General features: G+C 40.9%; 1 protein-coding gene across 1 annotated transcript in view; it reads left to right on the top strand.

Moving 5' to 3' along the window:
• PIEZO2 (piezo type mechanosensitive ion channel component 2) overlaps positions 1-6,693 on the top strand; it is a 656,646-nt gene extending 649,953 nt beyond the window's left edge. Inside the window, exons 51-54 of the mRNA XM_064294736.1 lie at positions 237-365; positions 2,750-2,829; positions 4,011-4,194; positions 5,168-6,693. Coding sequence (XP_064150806.1) covers positions 237-365; positions 2,750-2,829; positions 4,011-4,194; positions 5,168-5,420 — 646 coding nt within the window. The 3' untranslated portion in view covers positions 5,421-6,693. The remainder of the gene's footprint in view (positions 1-236; positions 366-2,749; positions 2,830-4,010; positions 4,195-5,167) is intronic.
• Positions 6,694-12,656: the final 5,963 nt, after the last annotated feature.

Genomic DNA, 12,656 nt, shown 5'->3' with positions numbered 1-12,656 from the left:
CACCTGTGCCCTAATGGAGTCTGTGGTCTCCCTGGCTTTGTTAACTTGGGTGTCTAAGATGCTGGATATAGAGGTGAGGGGGACAGGAAATGTTGGGATGGATGATTATGGACCCAATGAAAAACGGTGACTAATAAAATTACGAACCAAGTGAGTTTTTGAACCTCTCTTCCAGACTTCTGAATGACCGCTGGCATTGATCTTCCCTTCTTTCTTTTTCTTTTTTTCTTCCACAGAAATATGAGTCTGGGTGCAAAAGCAGAAATAGCAACAGATAAGCTTTCTTTTCCTCTTAAAAATATCACTCGAGAGAACATAGCTAAAATGATAGCTGGCAACAACACAGAAAGCTCAAAAACACCAGTGTAAGTTTGTTTTTCCTGGTAATATGATATGAACAGGCATATGTAGCTGGTACAAAATAGCCATCTACAAATTCATATGTGCAAGAAATCCGGCTATCTCCATTCTTTTGGAACTCAACTGCATTTCTATTGGGAAGCCCCATTTTGTTAGATCAAAGAAACTTCATTTCAGGTTTTTGCTGCACTTTTTCTGGGGTCACACCTAAGTTCTGCATGAGGGCGACAGGAAGTAACTATATGGTACCATGGTTTAAGGAAATGGAGATAATCTATCCTTGCTAAGATGCTGTCCCGTGGACTTCTGCTGAACAACTCTTCCAGGTCCTCAGTCCTCTATCCACCCTGCAAGCCTCCAGGTTGGGCTCTCAGCCATTTGGATCTGGTTTTAGGGCACTCTGGAAATCACTGTGCTGATTCGAATGCCATAGGAGGTATGGGAGCCCTGGGAGGCTCCCTGGGTCATCTGTCCAGACACAGCATGTGGCCAACAGTGCTCTAACCTTAGGGCAGCACGAGCCCAGGGATGCCCATGATACCAGGGCATCCCTGGGCTCTTGCTGCCCTTAAGGGCTCTGCTAAAGGATGAGACACAGGGCTACACCAAAATGATCTAAGCTTTTTGTCATCCATGTCACCTGATCTTGGGTGCCCACTTCAACCACCCACCCTCGACGGAAGGAGGCAAGGCTCAGGATTTTTTTTTTTTTATGGATGTACCAGTGTCTAAATTTTTCCTCTCCAACTCTCTCTGTTTGGGAGAAAAAACTATATCTCAAAATATTATCATGCCATATAACTACTCCATTTCAAACAAATCCAAGCTGTGATATTTACATTCTAATATGAGACCTAGTAAGAGAAAAAATGATATTGATCTAAAACTGCTAAACAAATATCCCAGATGTCCACCAGCCATTTCCCCAGTTTTGCCATTGTGTCTCCCCTGGGCTCATTTCAATGTATTGAATGTAAGAGCCACCACGATGGATCCCTTTGAAATGTTCCATGACTAAGATAAACCACCAAAAACCCACTGCCGTCAAGTCAATTCTGACTCATAGCGCTCTATAGGACAGAGTAGAACTGCCCCGTAGAGTTTCCAAGGAGCGCCTGTCAGATTTGAACTGCCAACCTCTTGGTTGGCAGCCGTAGCTCGTAACCACTACACCACCAGGGTTTCGAACAACTAAGATAGCCTTTATTAATTACCAAATTCATCACTCTATTCAGCAAAATTGGAAGGAAGGAGCTCTGGTGGCCCAATAGTTAAGCACTCGACTGTTAACAGAAAGGATGGCAATTCAAACCCACCCAGTGGCTCTGTGGGAGGAAGACCTGGCAACGTATTCCCATAAAGATTAGAGCCTAGAAAACCCTGTGGGGCAGTTCTACCCTGTCACATGGGGTCGCTATGAGTTGAAATATACTCAACGGCACCTAACAACAACAACAAAGTTGTAAAGGGCCCTTAAAGGTCCTCAAATCCTCCCCCATTATTTCTCAGGTGAGACAGTAGGTCTAAAAAGGCATAAAGACTTGCTCAAGTTCACTTGGCTCCAAGGTGGCAGAGGTAGGGGGTGAGGACCAGTCAGCCCATGCTCCAGTCATCCCTCACTCTTCTCACTAGATCAGCTCATGCAGTCCACTGGGCTATATATGTTTTTTAAATCCTAAAAATTAAAATTAGAATAGTTATCAATGATTTAGATAAGAGTCTAAAGAAGAAAGGCAGACCTTTGGCTTCAGAGAAGGTCATAGTTGTGGAAAAACGTCTAAGGGAAGAACTTCTTAAGCTTTTAGTTAGCTTGTGTGCAGAGTTTGCATGTATATCTGGATAAAGCTCATTGCTTGGTGAATTTGTTCAGCTTCAGAGAATTTTGATTATAATGGAAACTCATAAATTAAGATGTGGTGGTTCAGTAGTAGAATTCTCTCCTTCCACGTGGGAGACCCAGGTTCCATTCTCATCCAATGTGCCTCATGCACAGCCACCTCCCACGCATCAGAGGAGGCTTGCGTGTTGCTATGATGCTGAACACGTGTCATCAGAGCCTCCAGACTAAGACAGACTAGGAAGAAAGGCCTGGTGAACTACTTCTGAAAATCTGTAAATGAAAATCCTATGGGTCACAACAGTTCAATCCCAAACCAATCATGGGGATTGAGTAGGACTGGACAGCATTTCGTTCTGTTGTGCATGGAGTTGCACGAGTTGGGGACTGACTCCAGGACAGCTAACAGCAGCAGCACCTTGTGTCAACATATGAAGACTTTCATCATTATTTGTATAAGGTCAAAAAATAGCAAAAAAAAAAAAAAAAAAAACCTCAAAATTAGGTCAGTAAAACAACTAAAACTTCATCTCTTTTTCTCTTAACACACAGGACTATAGAAAAGATCTACCCGTATTATGTGAAAGCACCTAGTGATTCTAACTCCAAACCCATAAAGCAACTTTTATCTGGTAAGGATAAGAAGGAATCATTTCAGAACTGTTTTTAGTCATACTCTTATTCAGTTTCAACAGTTTGCATTTTCAGCCTTTGTCAAGTTCCTTTCCAGTTGTCTTTCCCTGTGTGGCATGGTTTGAAGAAGCATAAACCCTGTCTGCCTTCACTAGTTAAGATTAGTCACCCAGGAGCCAGACTCTTAGTTTTCTTCTTTTCATTGATATAGAACCTGATTGACTTAAATCTGTATTTAATGACTTGTTACTGATTAATCAGTCTGCTTACTTGTTTTATTAGCAACCATAACTTTTGCAGAAAACGGCTTCATCCAGTGTTAACTACGATGGCCCCTCACAAGAAAAGCAATAAAAATATAGCAGGAAATGTACTTGATTCAGCCCAGGGTTTTTAATTATCAGCAGTAGGGCTCTAATAATTTTACTTTTCTCATTTAACAGTGGTAGTAGTAAATTATTATTTTTGGATTCTTTCAATTATCAAGGATTGTTTGACTTAATCAATTACCTGTACCAGCAGTAGACCTATACAGGTTACCTATACAGTTAAAGGTTAATGAATAATGCAGTTATCTAACACATGCCCAGTCGGTCGAAACCATCTTAAAAGTCATCTTTTTTACGAAGTCCTCATGAATCATACCAACCAGAAGTAGTATCTCCAACAGACCTAATTCCAGTCCTAGGGTAGTTGCCAAACACCCATAAATTGTTCTGGTGTACATGGCCTTTTCCCCACAGACATAAGGAACACTATTGTATGCAACTTTGTAACCCCTTTGCACCTAATAGAATGCCTTCCTCTAAGGAGACACTCAGTAAATGCTGGTAATATAAATGAATCAGTCATTTCAGTTAAGAGTCAGTAATTTGGGTTTTTCAAGGTCTAATTAGTCGTTTGGAATTACCAGCAAATGTTCAGAGGACAGATCTTCAGCTTCCTTCTGTACGTTGGCCGCCACGCATATACAGCTACAGTGCGTGGCCTCTTCAACTGAGAAAGAGAAACCTTCCCCAAGGGTCCTTTTCCATTCACATTGTCTCCATGTTCGTATACCCTTGTTATTCTGGAACTGTGTGCTAGGGATAGTAACCAAAGTTTGCCATCTAAGAACTTTTGTATGCCTTAAATGCTAAAATTGTCATACTAACTTGTTTTCATTTTTCTCCCCTTACAGAAAATAATTTCATGAATATCACCATCATTTTATCCAGAGACAATACAACTGAATCTAATAGTGAGTGGTGGGTTCTCAACCTGACGGGAAACAGAATATACAACCAGCATGCTCAGGCCTTGGAGCTGGTGGTCTTCAATGACAAAGTCAGCCCCCCTAGTCTTGGGTTTCTGGCTGGCTATGGGTAAGAATTCATTTCACAGTTAACAGTAACAAGAGTGTACGTCTGTGTCATAGAAATTTGAGGATGGGAAGCCTTTTATCTTAGAATTCTAGGATTTTACAGCTACAATATTAAAATTCACATCTCATAGGCTCTTCATTTTAAAAAACAAGGCCCCAGAGTCCCGAAGAGATCAAAGTGCCTAAGTCAGTCCATAGTAAGGGGCAGGTCCAGAAGCCACATTTCCTGGCTTCCTTAGTGGACACCTTACTGCCGTGGCATAGTTTGATGTCCTTCGGTGTTTAAATTTAGAAACATCTCTTTTTTCCTTTTTATCGCTTTTTTTCCCTTCTGAAACTTAGCAGATATGATCAGTTGAACACCATAGTTTGGGACAGGTTAGATATTATCAGATCACCACGTTCTGAGGCTGAAATCTGTATCCTCTATAAGACATTTCCCAGAATTAACCTCATCAGAAATTATTTTCCAACCAGAATTTTATTATAAAACCAAATCTCTGAGAAAGCCATATAAATGGTGCATTGAAAAATGCCCAGGACATACAGTACATTAATGTGAAAAGAGCTGGTCACAAAAAACGTGCATATAGTACAATTACATTTCCACCAAGCAAATTGTGTGGTTTATGCACATAATATATGCAGTAAAACCACTTGAAGCTTATACATGAAACTGTTCATTTTGGTTATTTCCAAATGTGAGACTGAAAAGGATTTTTTATTTTTCAAGTCTTATAGGTCTAAAATGTATACTTTCTTTTTTTTTTTTACAAAGAATATGAATTACCTTTTTACTCGGAAAAAAAGTTTAATTTTTTCACCAAAGGGGAAAAAAGTTACGCTTTGAAAGCTTGTCATATCTTCTGTGATATGATAGAGTTTGAGGGAAAATGTTATTTTTTTCTCTTAGAAGTATTCTATTAACCATATTTAACTGCTAGATACAATTTCTACTTAATTTTTTTCTTCAGTATCATGGGATTATACGCTTCAGTTGTCCTTGTGATTGGGAAGTTTGTCCGTGAATTCTTCAGTGGGATTTCTCACTCCATCATGTTTGAAGAGCTTCCAAATGTGGATCGAATTTTGAAATTGTGCACAGATATTTTTTTAGTTCGAGAGACAGGGGAACTGGAACTAGAGGAAGACCTCTATGCCAAATTAATATTCCTGTACCGCTCACCAGAAACAATGATCAAATGGACTAGAGAAAAGACAGATTGATATCTTAGGACAAAGACAGCACATAAAGTTGACATGTGAATTTTCAAAAAAAGCACAATATTCTTATAAGAGCAAAGCATTTTCTAGTTCAATGGAAATGGCTTCTCTTCTGACAGGTGGCCAAAGGAGTTCCCTTCCTTTTGGAACAAAAGCTACCTTGCAAGTTAAGGCTCTGCTAAAGTTCTTTGTAATTCAATTTCTCCGAAAGAAATCAGGGTTACTTGCTTTGTTTTAGTCAGCAGTGTCTTGCATTCTGATTGACTACATGAAAGAATCACTTGTGGCCCCCTTCCTCAGAAAAAGCAGAACAGGAGGAGCTACGAGAAGGAAAGGTGCCCCATGTTGCACTCTGCTGGAGCTGCACCTTTCTGAAAGATGCCATCACGCCATAGATGCAATAGACAGCTCTCCATCTCCAAGTGGGAAGCTGCTGTGATGGAGCTCCGAGAGCCTTCAGCACACCCACAACGCCAACAGCAATAGGAGGCTGAACACTCTGAGGGTGGGGAGACAGGGTCCAGGACCCGTCAGGACGCCAGTGGAAGGAAAAGCCTCACTCTAAGCAAAAAGATAACAATTAATGATACTCTTACTGCCTTATCTTAACTGAAGACTAATTAGACATCTTTCCATTAAATACCAGTGACTTCTCAGGAAAAATAAAAGCAGCAAAACAACTCTGTGGACACCTGGCTCTTGGAGGCCCAACTAGTGACTTGCTTCAATGACGGTGTTCTGCTTCAGAGAGTTACAGCTCCTCATGAAACATAAACATGAGACAAACAAAGGAAAAACCGCCACCCCAGCTGCATTTGGAACTGACTTTGTAACTCTTTAATAACTGAGGTCACGATCGCTCTTCTGCCTTCTCCCCACCCCTCAACATGCTTTTTCCCATGTCGATGATTTAAGGCAAAGATTTTTCCAGTATGTGACGTTTTCCTTCCTATTTTTCAGGTATATCAAAGAGTTTACATATTCCAATTCACATTTTTACATCTGAGACGGGTTTTTTAAGTTCATAATTAAGAAAGAAATATGTATATTGAGCTTGGGGAAATAAAAATGGCATTTTCTTAAATTATTGATAATACCACATCTTCATTAAATAACAATGTAGCATGAAAAATTTATGATTGAAATGTAGTTTTGATTCCATATTAAAATACAGTTTCTGAGAAGAATCATTGAATGGGCTAGAATACGTTTAAAAATGATGCTGTGTCGTTTGGGTTCAGGAATGACTTAAAATAAAGCACATGTTGCAAAGTCATTTTCAGAATACTCTTCATTCTGCCTTTTTGCATGAAGTGTTTTCAATAGAGTATCCAGGAGTTAAAGAAAATCAGCTGAGATGAAGAAGCTACTTCCCGTTGGTTTTGTTGTTTTTCTCATTCAAGTGTGCTATGTAATATAAACAGGAGACAACAGATAACAAGTTAATTTCCCCAGAGGAAACTATCATAGTGAATATGGAACTTTAAAAAAAAAAGCAGAGTTCACACAGTGTTCAGTGCTTCCAGAGAATTACTACAGATTTTTTCTCACACTGTGAAAGCCAGCATACCTTGGACTCATCGAAATAAACTCCCAGTCATTGTACTGAGGGACTCAGCCCAAGTTAGTGGAACTCTGCAGAGGACACTGTGATTCCTCAGCAACAGGAAGAATCATTGTACGTATTTCTGGTTGTGAATTTTTTCTTTTAAAAAAGTCAACACAAGGAGTGTACCAAGAGCAAATTATTGAGGAAAGAGTAGGAAAATGCTCATGAACAGAAATCATAAAGGTTACCAGATACAAGAATTGAAATATTCCTCAAGAAAACAATTTTCAGCATTCAAGAAGAAGGCTTCCGGGTGTGACAAAGTTTTCCTACGCATTTAAGAGGCAGGGTGGTGAGGATCCCAGAGGAACTGGAGAAAAATGTGGAACAAAATTCTAACTCACAAAAAAAGACAGACCAGACTTACTGGCCTGACAGACTGCAGAAACCCCGAGAGTATGACCCCCAGACACCCTTTTAGCTCAATAATGAGGCCACTCCTGAGGTTCACCCTTCTGCCAACAATTAACAGACCCATAAAACAAAATGAGACTGAAGGGGCACACCAGCCCAGGGGCAGGGACTAGAAGGCAGGAGGGGACAGGAAAGCTGGTAATGGGGAGCCCAAGGTTGAGAAGGGAGAGTGTTGACAGGTCACGGGATTGTTAACCAATGTCATAAAACAATATGTGTACTAACTGTTTAATGAGAAACTAGTTTGTTCTGTAAACCTTCATCTAAAGTACAATACAAAGAAAAGGCACGGTGGTTAGGACAGCTTCAAGGCCCCAGAGCTACCTCTCCTGTGGTCCCGAGTGTTCAAGAGTGAGGCCTTTCCCTCTGAGACTTGACTCCACCCTTCCACCCTCGGCAGCATGGCCTTCCTTTGCCCAGTTGTAGCCCTTCTGCTCCATTTGGATTCCATGCCAGCAGCACCACCTCTACGCCAGGCAGTGTCCTGGGAGGAGCGGTCAGTTGTCAGCCCTGTCAGCCCCACCCACTGATGGGGATGGGCACTCCTCCTCTGCTTGTCAGGAGGCGGGGTGCTGGAGCTCTGTCAGAGGGTGCTTCCCTTCTCTCCCGCCTCCTGCACAGTGCGGCTCCCTGCACTTTCCTGGCATCTGCCTGCAGAGTTTGTCCTTACTGTCCTGGTTCTCATCTATTCCCCCCACCCAGGGGAAGGGGGAGGGAGAGACTGAGGAAGCCTGGAACACCTGCCCAGAATTCCTCCACTCTTTGAAGACAATATTTAACCATTAGGGAAGAATACATTTGATTTCACCTTTAGAGGTGACCGTCTTACATTACATTGGTCTGGTTATTGATTCTTCGGTGTGAAAGTGCTGTGCTGCAGCCAGCACACACAATCAGCACCTACATTGTTTTGAGTATGATGCATTTTTTAAATATTTATTATTATTTATTGTGCTTTAAGTGAAAGTTTACAGCTCAAGTTAGTTTCTCATACAAAAACTTCTACATACATTGTTATGTGATCCTAGTAGCTCTCCCTATAATGTGACAGCACACTCCTCTTTTCCACCCCAGATTTCCTGTGTTCATTCAACCAGCTCCTGTCCCCCTCTGCCTTCTCATCTTCCCTCCAGACAGGAGCTGCCCGTTTAGTCTCAGTGGATCCACTTGAAGTAAGAAGCACACTCTTCACAAGTACCATTTTATGTCTTATTTAAAAAAAAAAAAAAAAAAAAAAACACCCCATAGGACAGTTAGGAACTGCTCCATAGAGTTCCGAAGGAGCACCTGGTAAATTCGAACTGCCAACATTTTGGTTAGCAGATGTAGCTCTTAACCACCAGGGTTTCTATATCTTATAGTCTAGTCTAATCTTTGTCTGAAGAGTTGGCTTCGGGAATGGTTTTAGTTCTGGGTTAACAGAGAGTCCAGGGGCCATGTCACCTAGGGTTCCTCCAGTCTCAGTCAGAGCATTAAGTCTGTTCTTTTTTCTAGAATTTGATTTCTCCACCCCACTTTTCTCCTGCTCTATCAGGGACTCTCTGTTGTGTTCCCCATCAGGGTGGTCTTTGATGGTAGCTGGGCACCATGTAGTTCTGGTCTCAGGCTGATGGAGTCCCTGGTTTATGTGGCCCTTTCTGTCTCTTGGGCTCATATTGTCCTTATGTCTTTGGTGTTCTACATCCTCCTTTTCTTCAGGTGGGTTGGGACCAATTGATGGATCTTAGATGGCCACTTGCTACCTTATAAGACCCCAGACGCCACTCACCATAGTGGGATGCAGAACATTTTCTTAATAAACTTTGTTATGACAGTTAACTTAGATGTCCCCTGAAACCATGGTCCTTAGACCCCTGCCCCTACTACTCTGTCCCTCAAAGTGTTTGATTGTATTCGGGAAACTTCTTAGCTTTTGGTTTAGTCCAGTTGTGCTGACTTCCCCTGTATTGTGTGTTGTCCTTTCTTTCACCTAAGATGATTCTTGTCTAGTTAGTGAATTCACCTCTCCCTCCCTCCCTACCCTCGTAACCATCAAAAAATGTTTTCTTCTGTGTTTAAATCTTTTGAGTTCTTATAATAGCGGTCTCATATAATATTTTTCCTTTTGTGACTAATTTCACTCAGCATAATGCCTCCCACATTCATCCGTGTTATGAGATCTTGTGTGGATTCATCATTGTTCTTTATCACTGCATAGTATTCCATTTCATGAAAACATCATAATTTGTTTATCCATTCGTCCATTGACCTGGGTTGTTTCCAACTTTTTGCTAAATTGTGAATGTTGCTGCAGTGAACATGGGTGAGCACGTATCTATTCATGTGATGGCTCTTATTTCTCTATGATATATTCCAAGGAGTGGGATTGCTGGATTATATGGTACTTCTATTTCCAGCTTTTTAAGGAAGCACCAAATCGATTTCCAAAGTGGTTGTACCATTTTACATTCCCACCAGCAGTGTATAAGTGTTCCAGTCTCTCCACAACCTCTCCAACATCTACTATTTTGTGTTTTTTGGATTAATGCTAGTCTTGTTAGGGTAAAATGGTATCTCACTGTAGTTTCGATTTGCATTTCTCTAATGGCTAACAGGAAACCCTGGTGGTGTAGTGACTAAGAGCTATGGCTGCCAAGCAAAAGGTCGGCAGTTCAAATGCACCAGGCACTTCTTGGAAATCTTATGGGGCAATTCTAGTCTGTCCTATAGGGCTGCTATCAGTTGACTAGACAGCGACAGGTTTGGTTTCTGGTTTTTAATGGCTAATCATTGTGAGCATTTCTTCATTTTTATCTGTTAGCCACCTGAATGTCTTCTTTACTGAAGTGCCTGTACATATCCTTTGCCCATTTCTTAATTGGGTTGTTTGCCTTTTTGTTGTTGAGGTTGTGCAGTATCTTGTAGATTTTAGAGATTAGACGCTGATCAGATATGTTGTAGCAAAAAAAATTTCCCCGTTCTGTAGGTTGTCTTTTTACTCTTTTGGTGAAGTTTTTGATGAGCATAATTGATTTTTAGGAGCTCCCAGTTATCTAGTTTCTCTTCTGGTGTTTGTGCATTGTTAATAATGTTTTGTATTCTGTTCATGCCATGTATTAGGGCTCCTAGCATTGTCCCTATTTTTTCTCCCATTATCTTTAACGTTTTATATTTTATATTTAAGTCTTTGATCCATTTTGAGTTAATTTTTGTGCATGGTGTGAGGTATGGGTCTCGTTTCATTTTTTTGCAGATGGATATCCAGTTATGCCAGCACCATTTGTTAAAGAGACTGTCTTTTCCCCATTGAACTGACTTTGGGCCTTTGTCAAATACCAGCTGCTCATATGTGGATGGATTTATGTCTGGATTCTCAATTCTGTTCCATTGGTCTATGTATCTGTTTTTGTACCAGTACCAGACTATTTTGACTACTGTGCTGGTGTAATAGGTTCTAAAATCAGGTGGTGTGAGGCCTCCCACTTTGTTCTTCTTCTTTAGTAATGCTTTTTTATCCGGGGCCTCTTCCCTTTCCATATGAAGTTGGTGATTTGTTTCTCCATCTCATTAAAAATGTCATTGGAATTTGGATCAGAATTGCATTGTATCTAGAGATCACTTTTGGTAGAATAGGCATTTTTACCATGTTAAGTCTTCCTGTCCATGAGCAAGGTTATGTTTTTCCACTTATGTAGGTCTCTTTTGGTTTCTTGCAGTAGTGTCTTGTAGTTTTCCTTGTATAGGTCTTTTACATCTCTGGTAAGATTTATTCCTAAGTATTTTATCTTCTTGGGGGCTACTGTGAATGGTATTGATGTGGTGATTTCCTCTTCAAAGTTCTCTTTGCTGGTATAGAGGAATCCAACTGATTTTTGTATGTTTATCTTGTATCCTGATATTTTGCTGAACTCTTCTGTTAGTTCCAGTAGTTTTCTCGTTGATTCTTTGGGGTTTTCTGTGTATTAGATCATATCATCTGCAAATAGAGATACTTTTACTTCTTCCTTACCAATTTGGATGCCCTTTATTTCTTTTTCTAGCCTAACTGCTCTGGCTAGGATTTCCAGCACAATGTTGAATAAGAGTGGTGATAAAGGGCATCTTTGTCTGGTTCCCGTTGTCAAAGGGAATGCTTTCAGACTCTCTCCATTTAGGATGATGTTGGCTGTTGGCTTTGTAGAAATACCCTTTATTATGCTGTGGAATTTCCCTTCTATTCCTATTTTGCTGAGCGTTTTTATCATGAATGGGTGTTGGACTTTGTCAAATGTAAAATATTATTTTTAATTAAGTATTTTTATTGATCGAATCTGCCTGTTATTTGCCCATTTTATTAATATTTTCAAAGAGTAGCTAGCAATCTTTCCTATTGTTTATTTGCTTTTTAGTTGATACTTTTCTGTTCCTAGCTTTCACATTTCTTTTTTACTTCTTTGTGTTATTCTGTATTCTTTTTCTGACTTCTTCATTAAAGCTTAAAACCACATCAAGACTTTTGGGACCCCTTTGCTTTCTTCTCCATGAATTGCTACACACTGTGAGTCTGACAGACAGTCCTTCCCAAGAGTCCAGAAGCTTGCAGAGGGGCTGGTATCAGAAGTGTGACAGAGACAGTGAGGAAAGGGGAGAGAGGTACTGAGGGCCTGAAGGGAAGATAAGAGAGAGAGAGAGAAACTTCAGAATCATAGTACCAATTGCTGTCCAGTCAACTCTGACTCATGGCGACCCCATGTGTGTGAGGGTGGAGATGTTTAGGCCCTGGGAACTGATCCCTGATCTAGTTTGTTTGTGTTCAGGGAGCAGCAGATGAAAGAATTCCAGCCCCTCACACCCAGACACTTCCTCCATCTGGGGTAACCCACAGAAAGATCACTGGAGATAGGTTTGAGCAGCTGCTAGAATAATAATGATAATAATAACAGGGAATGCTTAATTAGTATAAGCTCTTTTTATTATGTGTCAAGACAGAAATAAGTTGAGATCCTTGCCTGAGGCATGGGTGGAGCCAGGATTTAGCTTGTCTCCTCCAGAAGCCCAGACTGCCTGATGTGGCCCCAGCCTCCTGCTGCCCACCATCTCACTGACCTGACAGCTCCCTGTCTTCAGCCACCACCCAACCCACCAACCATGGAGTTGCCTCCCAGCTCCACTGGTGTAGGCATACCCACTTGAGATTCCCAGATGCCTTTTTCTATATTTCGTGTCAGCTTGTACAGTATCGAGTGATTTTTAATCAA

This window comes from Loxodonta africana, chromosome 11, assembly GCF_030014295.1.
Source record: "Loxodonta africana isolate mLoxAfr1 chromosome 11, mLoxAfr1.hap2, whole genome shotgun sequence".
In the NCBI taxonomy this organism is placed as follows: Eukaryota; Metazoa; Chordata; class Mammalia; order Proboscidea; family Elephantidae; genus Loxodonta; species Loxodonta africana.
The sequence above is the reverse complement of the archived record's forward strand: the minus strand, read 5'-3'. Positions and strand labels throughout refer to the sequence as shown.